Source organism: Panthera tigris, chromosome C2, assembly GCF_018350195.1.
Source record: "Panthera tigris isolate Pti1 chromosome C2, P.tigris_Pti1_mat1.1, whole genome shotgun sequence".
NCBI lineage: Eukaryota > Metazoa > Chordata > Mammalia > Carnivora > Felidae > Panthera > Panthera tigris.
In genome coordinates, this window is record NC_056668.1 from 59,667,706 (window position 1) to 59,691,887 (window position 24,182).

At 36.3% G+C, this 24,182-nt stretch overlaps 1 protein-coding gene across 1 annotated transcript in view; it reads left to right on the forward strand.

Moving 5' to 3' along the window:
- Positions 1 to 24,182, forward strand: part of GRAMD1C (GRAM domain containing 1C) — a 102,466-nt gene that overhangs the window by 9,628 nt on the left and 68,656 nt on the right. Inside the window, exons 3-5 of the mRNA XM_042957190.1 lie at positions 10,580 to 10,664; positions 18,703 to 18,806; positions 19,397 to 19,492. Of these exons, the coding sequence (XP_042813124.1) occupies positions 10,580 to 10,664; positions 18,703 to 18,806; positions 19,397 to 19,492 (285 nt within the window). The remainder of the gene's footprint in view (positions 1 to 10,579; positions 10,665 to 18,702; positions 18,807 to 19,396; positions 19,493 to 24,182) is intronic.

Genomic DNA, 24,182 nt, shown 5'->3' on the forward strand with positions numbered 1-24,182 from the left:
TTGTCGTTGCTGAGGCTGGTTTCTTCTAGACTCTATGCATTTAATCTTGTTCTGCTTGACAGATTGGCTAGTGATTGTCTTTCTGACAGTAGCGCTTTATTTTTTCCGTTTTATTGACTTATTTGTTTTACTTCTAGGGTAGTTAGCAGCTGACAGTAGGACTTTAAAGAAGTTTGATCAAATTACCATAGCACTGGACAGTGAGATCAATAGCTGTGGATATTCTATTTCAATCCTGTAATTTAAAGATAGGAATCTTAATGGTTATATTTATTTTCTTTTATATTTAAAAATGAAAATGTTTAATCCTACTGTGTGAGAAATTAGTTTTATTAATAACTTTTAAGTCCCAGTATAACAATAATTATGTGAAAAGGAAGAGAATAAACTTGAAATAAACTTAATGGCAAACAAATATTTATCCTTTTGCCCTTTAACTGTTAGTAAAAATATACCGCAAAAAACCCCACATCCAACCAACCAAACAAAAAAAACACTTTTTTTTTCCTGACTAAAATGATGATTCCAGGTAGATTAATGTTCCAGAGGAAAAGCATTCAGAGGTCTGCAGAAGATGTATTTACTTAATGTAACTTCTCTTCATGATGTTGAGCTAGTAACTTTTAAAAGTAGAAAAAAGCATTTGAGATTTTCTGTTGCTTATGTTTAGGAAATGACATACTTATCTGGACTTTTTTTTTTTTTAATGTTTATTTTTGAGAGAGAGGGCGGGGGGAGACAGAGTGTGAGTGGGGGAGGGGCAGAGAGAGAGAGGAAGACACATAATCTGAAACAGGCTCCAGCCTCTGAGCTGTCAGCACAGAGCCCAACATGGGGCTCGAACTCTGGAACGGTGAGATCATGACCTAGGCCGAAGTCAGATGCCTAACCAACTGAGCCACCCAGGCACTCCTTACCTGGGCTTTCTAATAGAAATAATAGTGCTTTGGATAAGGTACTTAATTTTAGACATTCCTTTTTATGTTGATATTTCATTAATATTAAATTTCTCTTTAAAAATATTTGTCATTTGTATATACTTATTTCTTTAATAGCTGATTTACTTGATAATTGTATTTTAAAAGTGGAGGCATTTATAAAGTTTTCTGAATTGTGTAACTAAAATTTGTTTAGGGGTGTTTTCCTTTGAGTGTATATTTGAAAATCTTGGCAAGTATACATAGAATAAAGAAGATATGAAATCTCATATTCCTCAGATCTTTGAATCTGGAAGGGAGACAGGGAAAAAAAGAAAGAATAGGAGAGTTTTAAAAGAGGTTAGAGTTTAAATTTGTCATTTTAAGAATATTTTTGTTCTAAAACATTTTAAGGATAAAACAAGTATGGATTTTGAAACATTATATATGTACAAATAATAACTACTATACTTATGTTTTGGTAGAAAATATTTAGAGTTGAAATTTTGTAGATCATAATAAACTTTTTTCTAATTATACAAGAAATCATAAGTCTTGACTCTGTACTTTATCATTGACTTATAGCATGATCATAGTCATGTTATTCACAAGTAAGCTTTTTTATTGGATACAACTTACCACAAACATGATTTAGAATTAGGTACACCATGAGGATTAATTAATGTTATACCGTTAAATAACAATAAAAACAAAACCCAAGAGGATTAATTAGTATGTTTGAAACATACTTTGGCAACTTTAGAAAAGGTGTTTTCTGTAATCAGACGTTGCCCTCCACACAGAATATCTTGAATTTATTCAAGGTAAAAAGGATATTTTAGACATTGACTTTGGTAGCTGATAAAAAAGAGTGAACTTATTTTCTAGTTTCTGTTGGATTTGAAAATAATATTTTATTCATTAATATTCAATTATAGATTTTGTTTGAAAATCTAGATATGTTATTAATTTTAGATTTAATTATAAAGGAATAGGAACTAACATTTCTGGCAATATGGAAAGAGGACCATTTTTTTTTTAATATATGAAATTTATTGTCAAATTAGTTTCCATACAACACCCAGTGCTCATCCCAACAGGTGCCCTCCTCAATACCCATCACCCACCCTCCCCTCCCTCCCACCCGCCATCAGCCCTCAGTTTGTTCTCAGTTTTTAAGAGTCTCTTATACTTTGGCTCTCTCCCACTGTAACCTCTTTTTTTTTTTTTTCCCTTCCCCTCCCCCATGGGTTCCTGGTAAGTTTCTCAGGATCCACATAAGAGTGAACACATATGGTATCTGTCTTTCTCTGTATGGCTTATTTCACTTAGCATAACACTCTCCAGTTCCATCCACATTGCTACAAAGGATCATATTTCATTCTTTCTCATTGCCACGTAGTACTCCATTGTGTATATAAACCACAATTTCTTTATCCATTCATCAGTTGATGGACATTTAGGCTGGGAAAGAGGACCATTTAACTTAAAAACTCCTCTGTTACAAAGTACCTAGAAATGCTGTATGAAATGTTACAAACATGTTTATAAATTGAATGTCTGGGCTCACGGAATAACAAGGGAACTACCCGAGGGCTAAAAAAGAAGAGGGAACTGATTATCAGAGTTGTAAGCACATGAGCTAATGTTGAGGCAGCCCTGGGGAGTTTATTAGTCTCTGTAACGAAAACTTTAATGGCTACACTGGGATAGAAGACATGTCTTGGACTTGTATGAATTAGAACGGAGAACTCCTTATAAAGCCATGACTCTTGAAGAGTTATACATTCTGTGAAAGGTAGGCTAAGAAAAAATCCACCTACATCTGCCCATTAAAGACAAGGAAGCTTATTTGTCTAAACTTGGGCTTGGGGTGGTAGGGGAGGGAAATATTCCTGAGAGTACACAACTATAGTTGATCTCTCATGAAGTTTTGGGACCTGAATTTAATACTTTATGAGTGAGCAGAAGGATATTCAATGAATAGCATATTAGTTGCTTCAAAATTTTGGATAGAACTACTAGGTAAAGACTATAAAATCATTATTTGATATTATTTAAGACTTAATAGAAGAAATTAAGCATGCAATAAGTGGGTAAGACATTCTTTTTTTTTTTTAATTTTTTTTTAATGTTTATTTATTTTTGAGACAGAGAGAGACAGAGCATGAACGGGGAGGGTCAGAGAGAGAGGAAGACACAGAATCTGAAGCAGGCTCCGGGCTATGAGCCATCAGCACAGAGCCTGACGCGGGGCTTGAACTCACGAACCGCGAGATCATGACCTGAGCCGAAGTCAGACACTTAACCGACTGAGCCACCCAGGCGCCCCAAGACATTCTTTTTTAATATGTTTGTTTGTTTATTTATTTATTTATTTTGAGAGAGAGTGTGTGTGTGTGTGCACATGCACATGAGTTGGGGGAGGGACAGAGAGAGAGGAAAGAGAGAATCTCAAGCAGGGTCTGCACTGACAGAGGGCGCTGTTCGTGGGCTCAGTCCCACGAACCATGAGATCATGACCTGAGCTGAAATCAAGAGTCGGTCACTTAACCAACTGAGCTACCCAGGTGCCCCTGGATAAGACATTCTTAAAAACACTGGGCAGATTTGGAAAACAACCAAATTCAACTTCTAGAAATGAAAAATATGGTTATTGAAATAATAATTTAAAAATTCAGTGGATGTGGGAAATACCAGATAAAGAGAAAGTCAGCAAATTGAAGGATATATATGAGGAAGTTATTCACACTGTACCACTGAGAGATAAAGATAGAAAATTTTAAAGAGAATGGCTTGAGATATAAGGAGAAAAGTAGAGGAGTCCATTATGATTCCATTAGAAGTTTCAGAAGATCAACATAAAGGCAACATTCAAAAAGAATATAGCTGAAAATGTCCTACTCTTGATGAAAGACATCAGAATCAGGAGGTACGGTGAGTCTCTCACACGGTAAATGAAAAGAATATATGAGCAGAGAAATTATTATCATATAAGTGATAAAGGTAGATGTATATCAATTAAGATAGGAGAAGTCTTTTTTAAAGTGTATTTATTATTATTTTTTATTAAACTCTACACCCAACATGGGGCTTGAACTAATAACCCCAAAATCAAGAGTCGCATGTTCTTCTGACTGAGGCAGCCAGGCCCCCAGGAATAGTCTTAATAATTCATTTGAGTGTCATCTATGCACCAGCCTATTCTAAGTGAACTCGGAGGTGTCTCTGCCATTCTAGAGCTGACTGGGAGATGGATAGTATACACCTGAGCAAATGTATAATATTTTTTTGTTTCAAGTTTTTATTTAAATTCTAGTTAGTTAACATATTGTGTAATATTGGTTTCAGGAGTAGAATTTAGTAATTCATCATTTACATAGAACACCCAGTGCTCATCACAAGTGCCCTCCTTAATACCCATTACCTAGTTAGCCAATGTTCCTATCTACCTTCCCTCCAGCAACCCTCAGTTTGTTCTCTATAGTTAAAGGTCTTTAATGGTTTGCCTCTCTCTCTCTCTCTCTCTCTCTCTCTCTCTCTCTCTCTCTCTTTGCAAATGTGTAATATTATGTCAGGTAGTGATAGAAGCTCTAAAGATAATAGAAGCATGTAAGGTGTAGAGAATCACATAGAAGGGAGTAGCATTTTCAGTCAAGATGGTCTGGGAAATCTTCTCTGAGGAGGTGCCATTTGAGAGAGCCCTATGAGGGACAAAGAAAGAACACCGATGAACCATGTGAAGAAAGGAAAATGGAAGTGGGGTTCTGTGGGAAGGCAAGAGTCGGGAATAAGATTGACTTGTTTGACAGTTTCCTTATGGAGTCAGATATGGTGAGTGAAGAAGAAGAAAAAGATCAAGGATAATAATTTCTAGGTTTTTGATCAGTGCAACGGGGTGCATGGAAGCATCGCTTAGGAGAAGAGAAAGATGCAGATAGCAGGGGGAAGAAGTAGTTTTGGGAGTTGGGAAAATGAAGTTGGAGATGCATATTTGATATATAAGTAGAAAAGTCTAGTAGACAATTGGATTTATGACATGAATCGTAGGAGAGAGATTGAAGCAGGAAATAAATTTTGAAGACTTTGAGTATGGATGGTATTTAAAGACAGATTTTTGGAGTGCCTGGGTGGCTCAGCTGGCTAAGCATCTGACTGCTCAGGTCATGATCTCATGGTTCCTGAGTTCGAGCCCTCATCTGCACTGTCAGTGCAGAGCCTGCTTGGGATTCTCTCTCTCCTGCTCTCTGCCCTTCTCCAACCAATGCTTTTTCTCTCTCTCTCTCTCAAAATAAATAAACCTTAAAAAACATTAAAAAATAAAACAGATTTATAAAGATTGGATGAGATCACCTAGGGAAAAAATATGGATAGGGAAAAGAAGTAGACTCTCCAGTGTTTAGAACCTCAGGTGGTGGAGCAGGAACTAGCAAAAGAAACTGCGATTTGACTACTGAGATAAAATCTTAGGAAGTGTGGCATCCTCAAAGGCAAATGATGGAAGTCTTTTAAGGACACAGTGACCTACTGTGATAGGTAGAATAAGATGAGAGCTGAAAATTGACTACTGGATTTGCAAAGTAGAGGATTCTAGTCACATTAAAAAGTACAGTTTGGGGGCAAAAACCTGATTGAAGCACTAGGTTTTAGACTGCTGTCCTAATCTTCCTTTGTAAGGTTTGAATTTGATTATCCAAAGCAATAGAGGGCTGAAGGAAGAAAATTCATATTTCATTAAAAACAATGTATACTTCTTTAAAGATGACCATATCAACATGGAAAAATATTTTGGTAAAGTAGCATGACTACTAAGAAATTAGCAGTAAATTAGCATATTTAAATAAATGACATGGAGAATGTGGAAAGTAACGGAAATAGTAATGTGTTACTGGGTTATTAATTAGGGCTTCAACCTAAGTATATCCTTTTGATTATCTAGGACAATGAGAAATTTTATTTTATTTTTTTAAAGTTGGTTTATTTTTACTTAGAGAGAAAGAGAGAGACAGAGACAGGGACAGAGAGAGAATATCAAGCAGGCTCCTGCTGTCAGTTCAGAGCCACATGAACCATGAGGTCATGAACTGAGCTGAAAGAAACCAAGAGTCGGAGGCTTAACCGACGGTGCCACCCAGGCGCCCCCCTCCTTTTTTTTTTAAGTTTATTTATTTTTATTTTTGAGAGAGAGAGAGTAGGACGATGAGAAAGTTTAAATAGCACATGCAAACCAAATTAAAATAATACAAAAATTCTAGCTCAGCATTCTCTATCTACCTTTCCAAAAAACCTTTTCTTAGACATGAGATGTGAACTTAAAAGCAATGACATCGATCCCATGAGCCACATACAAGAGTGAGTTTCTATTACACTAGTCACATTTTGCTCAATAATTAAATGATTTTACTTGTGTTATTTCTCTGGTGAAAATGTTACGGAGGAGAACAAACATGAGTATGGGGAATGACCTCTGAATCAGCTTTAAAACTACTTTAAGCATTTCCCCCTTTTACATAGAATTAACACATTTATTCTAACCTTATGAACTTTCTTCTTTTACTTTTTTTTTTACTTTTAGTTTGAGATAATTTTAGACTCACATGGAGTTATAAGAAATGATACAGATACCCTGTACTCTTTGAACAGTTTTCCCCCAATGACAACATCTTACAAGACTATAGGACAATATCACAAGCAGCATATTGACATTGATACAGAACATTTGCATCACAGCAAGAATTATTTTTATAGACACAGCCTTTTTGTAGTGTCCCTTCCCCCTACTCAACCCTTAGCAACCACTCCATTCCTATAATTATTCTCCATTTCTATAATTATGTCATTTCAAGAATATTATATAAATGGAATCATATAGGATGTAACCTTTTAATTTTCTTAACGTTTATTTATTATTGAGAAACAAAGAGAGACAGAGCATGAACATGGGAAGGGCAGAGAGAGGGGGAGACACAGAATCTGAAGCAGGATCCAGGCTCTGAGCTGTCAGCATAGAGCTCGATACAGGGCTTGAACTCACAAACCATGAGATCATGATCTGAGCCAAAGTCAGACGCTTAACCGACTGAGCCACCCAGGTGCCACCAGTATGTAACCTTTTATATTGGCTATGCACTCATCATAATTCCCTGGAGATCCATCTATTTTGTATACTAACATTTCATTAAAGTTTATGTATGTATGAATGTACATATATAATATGTACATATCTATTATTATATGTATATATATATTATTATTTTTAAAAACAATCTCTATACCCAATGTGGGGCTGGAACTCACAACCCAGAGGTTGAGAGTTGGATGCTCTTGATCCTGACTGAGCCAGCCAGGCGCCCCAGTGCATTCCTTTTTAATGCTGAGTAGAATTCCGTGGTATGGATGTACCATAGTTTTAACCATATATCCACTGAAGAATATCTGGGCTATTTCCAGTTTAGGGCTATGATGAATAAAACTGCTGTAGATATTCATGTACAGGTTTTTGTGTGAACATAGCTTTCCTCTCTAGGGGTAAATGCCCGGGAATGCAATTGTTGGGTCATTGATAGTTACATATTTAGTTTTTAAGAAACTGCCAATCTGTTTTCCAGAGTGGCGGTACCATTTTATATTCCTACCACAGTGTGTGGGTGATCCAGTTTTTACACATTCTTGCTTTCTTGCTGAGTGTTTTCATCATGGAAGGAGCTCTTCCATGTAAGTTTTAAAATAATCTTGTGTCAGATATCTTTTAGGATATATTTTAATTAATTACTTTTGATATTTCCACTTTTGGTGTGCTTCATTTCTTCTTGTGAATTTGAGTTTACCATACTATAGCCTTTCTTTGCAGTCTGAGGACTTCCTTTCACATTTCTTTGAAGCAGGTCTGCTGTCTCCATTGTTTATGTTGACAAATCACCATTAATTATACTAGTTTTTACCTGTATGTACATGGCATTTTTCTCTTGCTGCATTCATGTTCTTCTTTGTCTTTCACAGTTTAACTGTCCTTCAGTTGTCAACAATTGTCCAACAATTTCCCTGTCCTTCTTGGTTAATTGAGCTTCTTTGATCTATAGATTAATATTTCTCTGCAGATTTTGTAAGTTTTAACCATTATTTCTTCAAGTGTTTTTCTGCCTGCCCTTTACCTTTCATTGCTTCTGTTGTGTATATATATATTTTTTAATTAATTTTTGAGAGAGAGAGAGAGAGAGACTGAGCGTGAGCAGATGAGGGGCAGAAAGAGAGAGAGAGACACAGAATTTGAAGTAGGCTCCAGGCTCTGAGCTGTCAGCACAGAACCCGCAAACAGTGAGATCATGACCTAGGTGGCTCAAACCTACTGAGTGTATTTTGAATCGCTTAATTTTGTCTCATGGGTCTCTGAGTCTGTTCATTTTCTACAATCTTTTTCATCTCTGTTCTTCAAATTGGATAATTTTTGCTAATAATCTTTAAGTTCACTCATTCTTTCCCTGCTATATTGAATTTTTGTTGAGCCCCTTCAGTGAATTTTTTATTTCAGTGAATGTAGTTTTCAACTCCAGAATGTCCTTTTTTTTCCTTAAAAATTTTTTAAAAATGTGTTTGTTGAGATTCTCTATTTGTTGAATCACTATGGACATGTTTTTCTTTAATTCTTTAAGCATGATTCTCTTTAGTTGTTTGAACATATTTGTAATAATTGCTTTGATGTCTTTGTCTGCTAAATGTAGTATTTGGGGACCCTGAAAGACCCTACTCCCTGCTTTTCTCTTTCCTTAGTTTGAGTCACATTTTTCTGTTTCTTGGCATGTTTCATAGTTTTTGTTGAACATTGTACTATTAAGATAATGTATTGTAGCAACTGTGGATTCTAATTGCATCCTCCCTACCCCTAAAGCTTGTTATTGATGATTTTTGTTTGTTTAGTAACTTGCCTAGAGTAAATCTGTGAAATCTATTTGTCTTATCTCTGCTCAGCTTAGTATTGTTGTTGGTTTTATTTTTTTTTATTATTATCAAAAAATTTTTTTAATGGTTATTCATTTTTGAGACAGAGAGAGACAGAGCACGAGCGAAGGAGGGGCAGAGAGAGAGGGAGACACAGAATCTGAAGCAGGCTCCAGGCTCTGAGTGTCAGCACAGAGCCCGATGTGGGGCTCGAACCCATGAACCGTGAGATCATGACCTAAGTTGAAGTTGGACGCTTAACCAACTGAGCCACCCAGGCGTCCCATGTTGTTTTTATTTTCAAGGCTGGCTTCCTAGTGGTCACCCCTTATGTCAGCCAGTGATTGGTCAGAAATTTTGCTTTTTTAAAAAGTTTTTTTTGGGGCACCTGGGTGGCTCAGTCGGTTAAGCGTCCGACTTCGGCTCAGGTCACAATCTTGCGGTCCGTGAGTTCGAGCCCCGCATCAGGCTCTGGGCTGATGGCTCAGAGCCTGGAGCCTGGAGCCTGCTTCCAATTCTGTGTCTCCCTCTCTCTCTGCCCCTCCCCCGTTCATGCTCTGTCTCTCTCTGTCCCAAAAATAAATAAACGTTAAAAAAAAAATAAAAAAAAAAGTTTTTTTTAATGTTTATTTATTCTTTGAGAGAGAGAGAGAGAGAGAGAGCATGAGCAGGGGAGGGGCAGAGAGAGGGAGACACAGAATCTGAAGCAGGCTCCAGGCTATGAGCTGTCAGCAGAGAGCCCAATGCGGGGCTTGAACTCACGAACCGCGAGATCATGACCTGAGCCAAAGTTGGATGCTTAGCCAACTGAGGCACCCAGGTGCCCTGGAAATTGTGCTTAAATACATAGAGCCAGTAAGACTTTTTTCTTCTGCTGAGAGATCTGTGTGTAGGTTGGGGAATGTATTCAATGTTCAGGCTGTTTTCAAGTTTGTCTCAATTTTTATGTTTCCCCAAGACTTGTTTCTAGCCAGGAATGTGTGGATAGTATGGGAACTCTGTAGTCTCTGCTACCTATGCATGCAGCTTCTGTTTAGCCAGGAATACATGGGAAGTTTATGAACCCCATTTATGGCTGTCTCTCCTCCAAGGTCTCTTTGTTAAGTCTGCTGCTAATCTGCCAGTGGGCTTATTTCTTGCCACAAATGAGACTACAACCTCACACTCTTGTGGATAGCTTCAGAATTTTCCCTTTCACTTCTGAGCATAGCTTTTCTGCTCTCCACTCTGAACCATCTCAGTCATCTCGCTCAGCATAGCTGCTAGTTTTCATAGCCTACACAACTGCCCTCGTGGAACTGTCACACTGTCACAGTGATTTAACCGATGGGGGAGGATGAGTAAGGGCCACTGGGCAAGGAAACAGTGCCACAGACTTCTGCTGCTTCTAAGTTTGGTAGATTTTCATGAAAAAAATGCTTCTCAGTTTATTGCATGCCTTTGGTCAATTTCCAATAATTTGAGATGATGTTTTTGATAGTTTTTTATTTGCTTTTGTAGAGAGAATTTGCTAAACTCCTTACTCCAGCATGCTGGGAGCTTCCTTTGCTTGCTTTTGGTGTTTTTTGAAATGTTTATGTATCTAGTTTTTCATATAAAAATGTACAAAATATTGCATAAGAAGCATGTTATTTTACAGTCCATTTAAATTTGTTCAAGACACTACCTTTTAGTTCATCTAATAAAGATTATAATTAAATGGAAATTTAATCTTTTTATTGTTGCAGATTTCAAGTGCCACCTATAAAGACAGGAATGAGGAATACAAAAGACAGTTCACACACTTACCTGATACAGAGAAGCTGATAGCAGGTAAAACAGACAGGAAGTTGCAAAAAACCATTTTACTACCTCATTATCAAAAGAGAACTGACAAGTGACAATATTTGTAGAATATTTGAGCCTTTGTGCTAGACAGAAAATATTTTTTAAGATAAGCAGCATGTTATCATTCTAATTAGACAATGTAAAACTAAGTTATAATTTGGGGAGGAGTGATTTCTGACTTATAAAAATATTCAGTACTAGCTAAGAAAAATAGAACTAAAAGGAAATCATTGTCACAATTTCTTCTGGTGCTTGTTTCATATGGTTTTGTAGGAAAAATTTAAATTTGCTGTTCAATATATATTAACTTTCCCCGGAAAAAGGTACTCCTTAACAGATTATAGAGCCAATTTTGTAAAATTTTCTGGGGCTATATTCTTTTTCGTGTAATCCTTCTTTTTAAAATTGTTTGTTTATTTATTTATTAAATGTTTATTTTTAAGAGTTTAAGGGGAGGGCAGGGGGCAGAGAGGGGGACAGAGGATACAAAGTGGGCTCTGTGCTGATGACAGCAGTGAGCCTGATGCGGGGCTCAAACTCATGATCTGTGAGAACATACCTCACTGAAGTTGGCTGCTCAACCAACTGAGCCATCCAGGTGCCCCAAGTTTATTTATTTAGTTTTTAGTAATCTCTACACCCAATATGGTGCTTGAACTCATGACCTGGAGATCGAGTTGCAGGCTCTCCCAACTGAGCCAGCCAGGTGCCCCTCATGTAATCTTTCAGGTAGATTTTGTTTAAATAGACTTGAAGAGGAAAACTGTAGCGATTTTTCTTACAAAAGTGCTTAATTTTTGATATAAGCTTAATATGTTTTTTTATAATCAAAATATACAACTAGGTTTTAATTTTAGTATATATTTCATTTAAACCATTTATTCATAGAAATTTCTGATTTCTGGTACTGTTGGGCAGTATTCAACACAATGTAACTGAATTTCTGTAGTTCAGCTCAGTACTTTAAATATCGTAATGAGTTAAAACAACTTCTAAGAACATTTGAAAGCAATGTATTCTCATGACAAAATATTTAAATGCTATATAAGGGCATATAATGAGAAGTGAGTCGCCCTTCCAACCAAGACTATTCCAACATACTTTCTGGGCTGTATAGCCACTTAGAGTAATTTCTTATGTATATTTCGAGAAGTTTTCTGTAGGCATTTCAAGGGGTATATATGTATATTCCTAACATAATTTCTTTTTATTATTTTTTATTTTTAAAGTTTATTTATTTATTTTGAGAAAGAGAGGGAAAGCGCACATGCAAGTGGGGTAGGGACAGAGAGAGAGAGAGAGACAGAGAGAGAGAGAATCCCAAGCAGGCTCTATGCTGTCATCATGGAGCCCGATGCAGGGCTCGATCTCAGGAATCATGAGATCATGACCTGAGCCGAAATCAAGAGTCAGAAGCTTAACCAGCTGAGCCACCCAGGCATCCCCCGCCTAAGAGAATTTCATTGGGAACATACTGTGTTTACTCTTTGAACCTTGTTTAGAGCTCTTTTTAGTAGCCTTACTTAAGTAATTACTTCATTCTTTTAATGCCTGCCCATATTCAACTAAATGAACTCTGTACTGTAATTTATTTAACAAATCCTTTATTGATGGACATTTTGATCACTTCCTGTCTGTTACTATTTCCACTAATGTTGCATTGAAACTTTTACATTTGTTTTAGCACATATGTGCACATACATTGTAAGATAAATTCTATGAAGTGGAATTGTGGTAAAAAGGTAATAAGTATTTAATAAGTTTCCTGTTGCCAAGTTACCCTCCAAAAACTCTGTACCAATTTGCATTTTCATCAAAAGTGTATGTGAGTACCTGTTTTGCCCCATCTCAGGAAGTTTGCTTTAGTAAAATTTGGTAGTTAGAAATGGTACTTAATCATTGTTGAAATATGCCATGTCTTTAATTATAAAGGAGGTTGAACATCTATTTATATATGTATAAACCATTTGTATTTCTTTTTCTGTGAACATTTCGTAAACTCTGCCCATTTTTCTGTTTTTTTTGTCTTTTTCTTAATTTGTAGTAGCTTGTTAGATGTTTAAAAAATTAGATCTTTTTCATGTGTGTTGCAAGTGTTTCTTTCCAGTTTGTCACTTGAAATCAAGTGACTTTTCAAGGAAACCTGTGTAAAATTTATCATACTTATCACTGCCTTCTTGAAAGAATTTAATCTGATAATGTAATGATACATATTCATTATAAAACATTAAAGCTCTGCAGAAAAATATAAGGAAAAAAATTGAAAAGTATTGGTAACCATAACACCTACATATAAATTTAGTTCATATTGTTTGTATAGCTTTCTAGGTATTTTTCAGTATGTGAATTTGTTTTAAAAAATTTACACTTTTTTGTTTTCTCTCACTGATACAATGAACCTGTTTATTGTATAAAACTTGCAAAATACAGACTTTTACAAAGTAGAAAACTAAAACCAGGTTTAATTGTACCAAGCCACAGACTGAGAGAAAATAGTTGATAATCACATATCTGATTAAAAAAAAATCCTTGTATTTAGAATGGAAATAAAAGTCAACAATAAGAACACAAACAACCCAATTAAAAAAATGGGTAAATACACTTTACCCAAGATATATATGGAGGACAGATAAGCATGTAAAAAAATCCTCCACATCAATTATAGGGGAATGCACATTAAAAGCACAAGTAAACTACCTGGCAGTGAGAATTGCTAAAATTCACAGCAACAACAAAACAATGGACAGCAGCAAATGAAGATGAGGCTGCAAGGCTCTCATCTCCTGGTGGTGGGAATGCAGGCTGGCGCAGCTGCTTTTAAAGGCAAGTTGGCAGTTTCTTGTAAAGTTAAACATGCACTTAACCGTATGACCTGGCAATCCTAGTTATTTTCTCAAGTGAACTGTAAGCTGATGTTCACAAAAGTCCTGTACGTGAATGTTTATAGCATCTTTGTTAACAATGGGTAATAACCAAGATGTCATTCAACTGGTGAATGAATAAACAAACTGTGGCACATCCATATAATGGAATACTATTCAGCAATAAAAAGGAACAAGCTATTAATATGCATTTCAACATGGATGAATCTTCAATACATTTTCTAAGTGAGAAAAACAAAACTTAAAAGGTTACATGTTTTATGATTCCATTTATTTGACATTATGAAAAATGCAAATATATAGGGATGGAAAGCAGATTTGTGGACACTGGGAAAGGAGAGTGGTTTCACAAGGGAATTTTTACAGTGATGGAATGGTTCTATATGGTACTGGGGTGGTGGTAACATAATTGCATTTGTGAAGCCTTTACAGAGGTAACTTTATTGTATAAAAGTTGAAAAAGTCAACCAGAATATCAGGAGATCCCAGGTTGAAATTCCATCAATAAGAAAAGAATCTAACTATATTACATACAAGTGACATATTGCACTCAAGGATGGGTTAGCATATATACATCTATTCCCTAGCTCTGTCTGTTGCTCAAGCCTAGAAACAGTGATACCTTAGTAAGCAGTCAGCATGTCCACTACCCAGATATTGGTCTCTAAATACCATCCCCAATAAAAGGAATGAGAGCTCCTTGAAGAAATGGTCCATTCTGGGGCTGGGGCAGTGAAAAAAGAATATGAGTGGCTATGGAGTAGCTTGTAGTGCCGGAAAGTAAGGAAGTGCTAAAAAAAAAAAAAAAAAAAAAAAAGCCAATTCGAAAGAACTCCCAGTGGTCAAAGAGAGAATAATTTGAGCAATAAAATAAATAATGATAATATTGGATTATAACCTGAAGAATAAAATATCCATGAGTATATATTGATAAAAATAAATGCTTGAATAATTAAGCGTATGGGGAAGAAGACACAAATCTCCCTTCAGTGGTATCTCCAGGTAATGTATATGCACATTAAATTTGAGAAGCACTGATCAAGGTAACACAAGTGCCATACCTAAGGGTAAGAGCTTACTAGGTTCTTTTTCTCTGTACATAAAATACTGATGATGAAGAGGGTCTTTAAAAGATAACCAATCCATGTATAGTTATACAACTGATTTCACCAGTGTGATCCCATGTCTAACATCCTGTATGCTGATAAACCACTAATTTTGCTAATGAAAACCCTTTTCTGTGTCTCTGCTAGTTAGCCAAACATTTGTTGTTAAACAGTAATAAAGGTAGCCTAAGGGCTTCTAGTAGCTCCTGAAGGAGTGTAGTCCTAATTAAATTGTTAGGTGACTTATCCCAAGTATGAATCCCTGATTAAACAACTAACTATCCCTAGAATATTTCTAAACATCTACTTTAGCTGGAGTCCACATTTTCACTCCTAATATTCATTTGTGCCTTCTTTATTCTTACTCTTCTTATTCCTGGCCAAAGAAAATGTTATGTTGGAGAAATACAATTAAAAACAAAATACCCTACCAATCCAGAAAACCTCTCACAAAAGTAGAAAAGAAAGAAAACAGTTTTATTATTGAATAAGCATTCAACTGGAATGAGATATGCTCACAGGTAATCTGTAAAAGAGATTGTGAAGAGAGACAGAAAGAAAATCTCACCCTTTTATATAGCCAAGCAGATACAACCCTTTACACATGTTCTAAAGATAAGTGATAACTAGTCCTCAAGTAAGAGGACATGATAGTACTGTTTGTCACACACAATTTCATCATAAATTCACCTGATAATTGGGGCTACTATCTGTGTTAGTTAACTGGCTTTATGCAAAGGAAAAATAAACTCGTATCTTTATGACAAAAGTTTGTTTTGCAGCTTGGAGCAAGTTGCCCACCGAAGTTAAGCTCCTACCCTATTACAGAAACTGGGAGATAGGGGGCTATCTCTCTTGATGTTTACATTTCCAAGAGATGGCTCCTAAGTCCTTGAGAAAACATTCCTGGATTGTAAACCTGGCAAGGGGCTTATTTTGTTTTTAAAAAGATTCACATGTACCTCAAAGAAGCAATAAAGAATTTACAAATTTTCTGAAGAAAATGCTCAAAGAGAAGTGAGGAGGGAGTCTTTTTCCCTTTTTGCATTAGGGAAAATTAATTTTTTTTCTATTTGTATTTACCTTTACAGTTGTCTCAGGTAAAAAGCAAACAGAACAACATAAAAAATGTTAAGTGTGAAAAAGGAGAATGCTTATCTTTTATAATTTAAGTATTAAATCTGAAAGCAATCCTAAAAATATTCCAAAGACTCTTTTTTATTATTTATTTATTTAAAGTTATTTATTTTGAGAGAGAGAGCGAGAGTGTGCTCATGTGTTTGTGCACATAAGTAATGGAGAGGTAGAGAAAGAGAGAGAGAGAGATGGAGAGGGAGAGAATCCCAAGCAGGCTCAGTGCTGTCAGCACAGAGCCCGATGCAGGGCTCTATGAGCCGTGACATCTTGACCTGAGCCGAAACCAAGAGTCAGACGCTTAACCTGCTGAGCCATCTAGATGCCCCCAAAAAGTCTTTTTAAAAGCAGTGTTCCCATTATGGGGCTCCCAAAGAATACTTTGGGATGTGTGTTTCCTGACATGATTGTTTAAAAACACATTCTTTTAATTCACCTCCCTTATGGATAGATATGCCTAAATTCTTTGATAAAACTATAATAGGACATCTTGTTTATTTATTATACAACCTTACTGTAGAAGTATATGGTGCTGATTCACTCTATCTGTATTTCCATAACACTTGGTACATATTTCCACTGTATCCTTCATTATACTATAGTTATTAAAATAAATCTTTAAGAATAGGAGCCATTTAATTTTTCTGAAATTGATTATGTAATAGCTAGTAAGTTGATGTTAACACACACATCAAAGTGACCTATGTTGCTTGGTTAATTTACTTAATTTTATTCTAACTTTCTAGTCACAAATTATAAAGTTATAAATCCATAAAACAATTTTTGATAAACATTTTCTTATCCCATTCTAGATGAATCAGATTGTCATTTGACTCAAATCAGGTAGAATATTGCCTTCTGAAATGACAATTACATGTTTATCAGTAGGGAAATTGGGAGTAGAAAAAAGTAAAATTTCCTGCCTTAAATTTTTTTTTCATTTCCTGCATAGGCCATATTGCTAAGAAGCCATTTTATAAAAAATAAATTTTATTGAGGTATAAGTTTATTACAATAAAATACATCTGTTTTAGGGAAGCCCCCCCTTTTTTAAAGTTTTTTAAAATTTATTTATTTTGAGAGAGAGAGAGAGTGTGTGTATGTGAGTGGGGGAGGGGCAGAGAGAGAGGGAGAGAGAAGCCCAAGCAGGCCCAGTGCTGTCAGTGCAGAGCCTGACACAGGGCTCGATCCCATGAACCGTGATGACCTGAGCCAAAATCAAGAGTTGGATGCTTAACCGACTGAGCCACCCAGGTGCCTCGAGGGAAACCCTTTTTTAAACCACTGAAAAAAGTCTGTCAATCTGTGTCAAATAGTCTTTGGTTAAAATAATCCAGTTGGTTGCTAGGGCTTTGAACATAGTTAATGTAAAATAGTGCATTGGTTCTCATAGCGTGGTGCACAGACTAGTAATGTTAGTGTTACTTGGGCTCATGTTAGACATGAAACTCTTCACCCTACTCCAAACATATTTAATCAGAAACTCTGGGGAGGGGCCTACCAATCTGTTTTAATAAGTCTGCCAGGCATTTCTGATCTGAAATGTGAGAAGCATTAAATTAATAAAATGTTTCAGTGGCTTATATAAAAATTTCAGGACACCTCATGGTGACCTTTAGCCCAATTCCTGTTTTAGAGATGTGTACTAGTAATGAGTAACTTAATCTACTTAATTATTTACTAAGATTTTGGGGGCATCTCAGTTTTCTTTTGCTGAAGGAAACATTTTGAAAGACTGAATTACTTGGCTCAATTTTTAGTATTTTAGTTAAATTAGAAATTTAATATGATGAAATTTAAATATTTTGAGATTCATAACCTTAACAGCTTTTTCCTAAAATTGCTAATCACTTCATATAGTTTTAAAATTTATCAGGTAAACCAAATATCATAGCAGATCTTTATATCTTGAATTATTGATAATTTAGCAATACTGTTTATATTAGCCAAAGAGCCAAATCTAAATTATGATATTAACTTACTGGTAAATAGCAGCATTTACCAGAACACTCTTGATTTTGCTGGATTTTAGCGCTGAGGCAGTGAGGATCAACTTTGAAACTAACTTAAAATGTATATAATTTTTGTAGTAGCCCTTGTCCCCTCCCTCACCCTTTTCCAACGTCTAATTAATCACCAATTTTCCATCGGTAGTACCTCCTAAATATCTCTGAATCTAACCACTTCTTTCTCTTACTACTGTCATTTCTTGGTCTGAGCCACCATCAGTTTTCCCCTGGACTTCCAACTCATTTATCTGAATCCATATTCACAGTGTGAAAAAAGTAGTCTTTAATAATGTACATCTGATCATGCCCCTTCTACTTAAAACTCATCAATGGCTTCTCGTAAAGTCCACAGTCTACTGTTGTCTGTGAACCTTATATGATCTAGCTTTTCCAGCTTCTCTAGCTCAGACATCTTTATATAGTTACTGAAATGTGCTGTGTTTCTTTCTGCCACGGGGTCTTCACACATGCTGTTTCCTTATGGTCCAGCTGACCATTTATTGATCTTTAGATCTCAGTTTAAAGACTACTTTTTTCTGGAGAACTTTCCTGATGTACTCTCTCCCTGCCCAGTCCCCCCATACCTGTGTACTCCTTGTTATATTCTCTCATAGCTTTCTCTACACTTTGATCATTATACTTCCTTTGGTAATTCTTTCATTGTATACCTTCCCTTATAGACTGTGTTCCATGCGGGCAAGGTACGTTTTTGGTAATCCTGGTTTCCAGCAAAATAGCTGGTGTATGATGGCCAAAGTATCTGAATGAGTGAGTGAATAAACGAACAAACAATTGAACAAAGAGTGATGACTTTTCATGTGTTAAAGTAATATAAAGTTATAAAGTTGCCAGATTTTTGTGAATAAGCTGTTCCTTATCCTTGTGTATCTAGATTATGCTTGTGCTCTTCAGAGGGACATTTTGCTTCAGGGACGTCTCTATCTTTCAGAAAACTGGCTGTGTTTCTATAGCAACATCTTCAGATGGGAAACTACAGTAAGATGTATTTTGATTTGACTTGTTGATACAAATAATTGCATAGATAGAAATATATATATAGTCCTCCTAAAAACAATGTACTTTAGATTCCGAAGTAAATTTATATATATTTGTATATCTGTACTTGTATATGCGCGTGATATATTTATATATCATAGAAGTGTGTAATCTATTTTCTTAATACATCAAGCTCCATTTGTACATATTTAATACAGTTGGAGAAAGAGATTTCAGGTTGAAAAAAGCTTGAACATACATCCATTTGACTGCCAAAATCATGTCTGATGTGACAGACTGTCTGAATTTTGTTTGTGTGTGTATGTGTTAATGTGGAACATGAACACCCACATGTCTTTTCACACTCTGTCCTAAAGTTAGAGATAAGAGCTGAGGAGGAAATTACTGCTGGGGGAGAACGTCTGACTGCTTACCCTATTTTTCTCAGAGAATGCAAGCATGTGGTTATTAACTCCTTCAGGTTTTTCAACAGAATATTCTGGATTAGATTGATGCCATACTTCGTATTTTGTGCTGCATATGTTTCAGAAAAATTCATTTAATAATTTTTCATTCTTTCACGTGTTTAGATTTGTATTGCATTAAAGAACATAACCTTCATGACCAAGGAGAAAACTGCTCGACTCATCCCAAATGCTATCCAGATTGTTACAGAAAGTGAAAAGGTGAAAAACTTTTCTACCTTTGCCTTATGTAACATGGAGAAAATCTGCATCATACTGATTCATCAGTGTTGGTGATGTAGGCAATTCTTCTTGGAGTTAGGAATTTGTAATAGAGATATATTGTATTTAATACTAAATTTCTGTGTAGTTAAGTACTCACTGATAATTAAATGACTGCTAACAATTTTTGTGCTTTATAGTTCACAGAGAACTTTCTCTCATATTTTTCATTTCTTCTTTATAAGAGGTAGGTAGGGTAAACATTACCAAAACATCAGTATTTCTAAATGCCCTAGTAATTCCATGATATTGTGTAGTCAATAATACCTGCACAGTAGCAACTAATAAAAACAAATGGTTCTGGTGAACAGAGAGATTTGGGTAGCATACAAGTAAACACGTAATCATTATACTATTTTTTTTAGGATGGCAGTCAGGGTAGCAGTTATCTTTAACTGCCATTGTTTTTATGATCCTGCCTACAATATCTGCCATTTTGTAGTGGGGATATATGAAGAATCTTTCTGTACCCACCTGGAAAATTGATCAGGGCTCTGTGTGTGACATTAGAAGCATAATGCTACTCTCAACAATAGCGAAATTATGGAAAGAGCCTAAATGTCCATCAACTGATAAATGGATAAAGAAATTGTGGTTTATATACACAATGGAGTACTACGTGGCAATGAGAAGGAATGAAATATGGCCCTTTGTAGCAACGTGGATGGAACTGGAGAGTGTTATGCTAAGTGAAATAAGCCATACAGAGAAAGACAGATAACATATGTGTTCACTCTTATGTGGATCCTGAGAAACTTAACAGGAACCCATGGGGGAGGGGAAGAAAAAAAAAAGAGGTTAGAGTGGGAGAGAGCCAAAGCATAAGAGACTCTTAAAAACTGAGAACAAACTGAGGGCTGATGGGGGGTGGGAGGGAGGGGAAGGTGGGTGATGGGTATTGAGGAGGGCACCTTTTGGGATGAGCACTGGATGTTGTATGGAAACCAATTTGACAATAAATTTCATATATTTAAAAAAAAAGCATAATGCTGAGAAAGCAAAAGAGATAAGGAAGGAAAAGAAGGAAAGTAGGAAAAAGGGAAAAGAAGGGAATGAAAGGGAAGGAGAAGGAAGGAACCACAGAAGGAACGAAGGGAGGCAATGAAAGGAAAAAGAAAGGAAAGAGAAGCAGGGGAGAGAAACACTATCATGACATTGAATCATTGTAATGATACTTTTAAATCTTACAGTTTCTTTCAAATGCACTTTAAATTTTATTTTTATTTACTTATTTTTTAAAGTTTATTTATTTATTTTGAAAGAGAGAGAGTGCGAGCAAGGGAGGGGCGGAGAGAGTTGGAGAGAGTGAGAATACCAAGTAGGCTCCTTGGCATCAGTGCAGAGCCCAAATTGAGTCTTGAACTCATTAATGAGATCATGGACCTGAGCCAAAATCAAGAGCCAGATGCTTAACTGACTGAGCCACCCAGGTGCCCCTATTTTTAAATAATCTTATCCTTCCAGAATACTCCCCAGTACAGTACAAAGAACTTATCCCCTTGGAACTATTTGAGAGTAAGTTGTTACTCTGAAACCTCATTACTCCAGATAGCAAACCAAATATCCTAGCATGTATTTCCAACAAAGAGATTCTCCTGCATAAGCGCAAGCTGACCATCAAAATCAAGAAATTACCATTGATCATTACCATTGTTCAATCCTCAGACCTTCTTCAGTTCCCCCAGATATTCTAATAACATCCTTTATAGCAATTAGATGCAGTTTAGAAATACATAATTACTTTTAGTTGTCATGCTCTTTAATTTCCTTATTCTGAAATAGTCCCTTAGTCTTTTTTGACTTTTGTGCCCTTGATACTTTTAAAGATTACAGGTGTTATTTTTTAAGTTATCCCTCAATTGTGTTTGTTTAATATTTCCTTGTAACTAAATGTAGGTTATGCAATTTGACAGACATGACATGAAAGTGATACTCTGTTCTTTACACTGCATCCTATCAGATGGCCCATGACTTCAGCTTCTACCATTATTGGCGATATTCACTTGGATCACTTGATTAAGATGGTTAATCTGCCAGACTTTACTGTAGTCTGTTTTCCTTTGTAATAATATTTTGTAGCAAGCTACTCTGAAACTATATAAATATACAATTCTTCATCAAACTTTAAATTTATTCATTCATTTACTTATATCAGCCTGTCCTCATAGTTTCTTGTTTTATTCAGTGAGTTCTAATCCATTACTAGCATTATTTATTTTGATGCTCAAATTGTCCCAGATTTGGACAGTTGCAGGCCCTTAAGGTGGCTGTGGTGACCTTCTGACTATTCTTAGTATTGTTTGAGCATTTCCTTGCTTTTTGACATAAGTTGTTCCAGGCTTTCTCTGCCTCAGCCCTGGAATCAGTCACTTCTCCAAAAAGTTCTCATTCTTATTTTTTTTTAATGTTTATTTATTTTTGGGAGAGAGAGAGAGAGAGAGTGAGAGTGTGCACATGCACATGAGTGGGGGAGGGACAGAGAGAGAGAGAGAGAGAGAGAGAGAGAGAGAGAGAGAATCCCAAGCAGGCTCCATGCTGTCAGTTCAGAGCCCAGTGTGGGGCCCAAACCCACAAACCACGAGATCATGACTCAAGCTGAAATCAAGAGTAGGACACTTAACTGACTGAGCCCCCCAGGCCCCAGTTGTGATTTCTTCTAAGGGAAGACTGATATTTAGAAGCCAGTGTATTCATTGCTATTGGGGTGTCATATTCCTGAGCCCTTTAAATAGTAAGAATAAGGGTATATGTAATGTATATATAATTACATACCCATACACATAATATACACACATATATAGCCATTTGTACATAAGTGTCTTTCTACTTATCTGTCATAAACCAAGAATTCACTCTGAAATCTCTAATTCCTGTCCAACACTACACAGTTCAGTTTTGTTTCCTCCCTTTGATATTTGTAACTCTCTTCAATGACTGTGAGAAGCCAGGCTCCCATTATCCTCAGTATATTTACTTACTTGATCAGTTGGCCTCTATGTAATCAAACTTCATTTCTTTGCCGATCCTTCCCCACATGGATGCCCTTTTACCTGACTTGGTTTCTGACACTTTCCAGTCCAGTTGCTGCCCATCCCATCACGACACAGGTGCTCTCACCATGTGAAAGCACTCCTCACCCTGCTTGGTCTGACATCCTATGCCAAGCACCTTCCCTGCACTCACTTTACCCTGTGCCAGGTCAACCCTCTAAAGGGATGCCCTCCATTCCCTGCTTGTGCTCTGATATTCTGTGCCAGTCTGTCACTGTGTGTGGTTGCCACCCTCACCTCTTCAGGCTCTGACTCCCCAGCACAAAACCACCCTCATGGACTCTATCACGCTGTGTCACCCTCACCTGCTCAGCTCTGACATGCTTTTGTAGGCTGCTCCTGTTCATGGTCACACTCTTTGCCATGCTTGGGCTCTGCCACCCACACCAGTCTACCTCTTTACATGGTCACCCTTGATTGGCTCTGACTTGGGCCCCTCACCGTGTTCTTGTTCTGAAACCATGCTCCAGATCACCCTCATATATGGAGGCCCTTCTTACCTGCTTGGTCTCTGATACTCCATGTAAGGCAACCCTTCTATGTGGACAACTTCCTCATTCTTTTCGGGTTTTGACATTGTTTTGGGCTACCGCAGCTCTTTTCTCCCTCCGCTCCCCTCCAGTGTGGATGCCTCCTTTTCTCTGTTCCACCAATAGCTTTAGGACTGAGCTGTTGAGGAAGAGAAGAAGAGCTAAAATAAGCATAGTCTTAATTTTATAATTAATACATGAATACATTGCATTCCCTAACAAAATCATCATCAAACAGTTTTTAAACTAGCATCTTGGTCCATGCCATAACCCCCAATTCCATTTATTTATGTTTTTTTAGAGGCAGACACTGTTACCAGTTTGGTATGTATCTTTTAGACTTTCTTCTTTGTGTATGTATATATAAACATATAGTTGTATGTATGTATATACATACACACATATAGTTTTGCTTTTTTTTAAATTTTTTAAATTTATTTTTTAAATTTACATCCAAGTTAGTTAGTATATAGTGCAACGATTTCCCACAACCCCTCCAGTAACCCTCTGTTTGTTCTCCATATTTAAGAGTCTCTTACGTTGTTGTCCCCTTCCCTGTTTGTATATTTTTTTGCTTCCCTTCCCTTATGTTCATCTGTTTTGGTTCTTAAAGTCCTCATATGAGTGAAGTCATATAATATTTGTCTTTCTCTGACTGATTAATTTCACATAGCATAATACCCTATATATTTATTCACTTAGCATAATACCCATAATAGTTCCATCCACGTAGTTGTGAATGGCAAGATTTCATTATTTTTGATTGCCGAATAATACTCCATTGTGTGTGTGTGTGTGTGTGTGTGTATACATATATATATATATATATATATATATATATATATATATATGTATATATACATACCACATCTTCTTTATCCATTCATCCATCAATGGATATTTGGGCTCTTTCCATACTTTGGCTATTGTCGATAGCGCTGCTATAAACGTTGGGGTGCATGTGCCCCTTCTAAACAGCATACCTGTATCCCTTGGATAAATACCTAGTAGTGCAATTGCTGGGTCATAGGGTAGTTCTATTTTTAATTT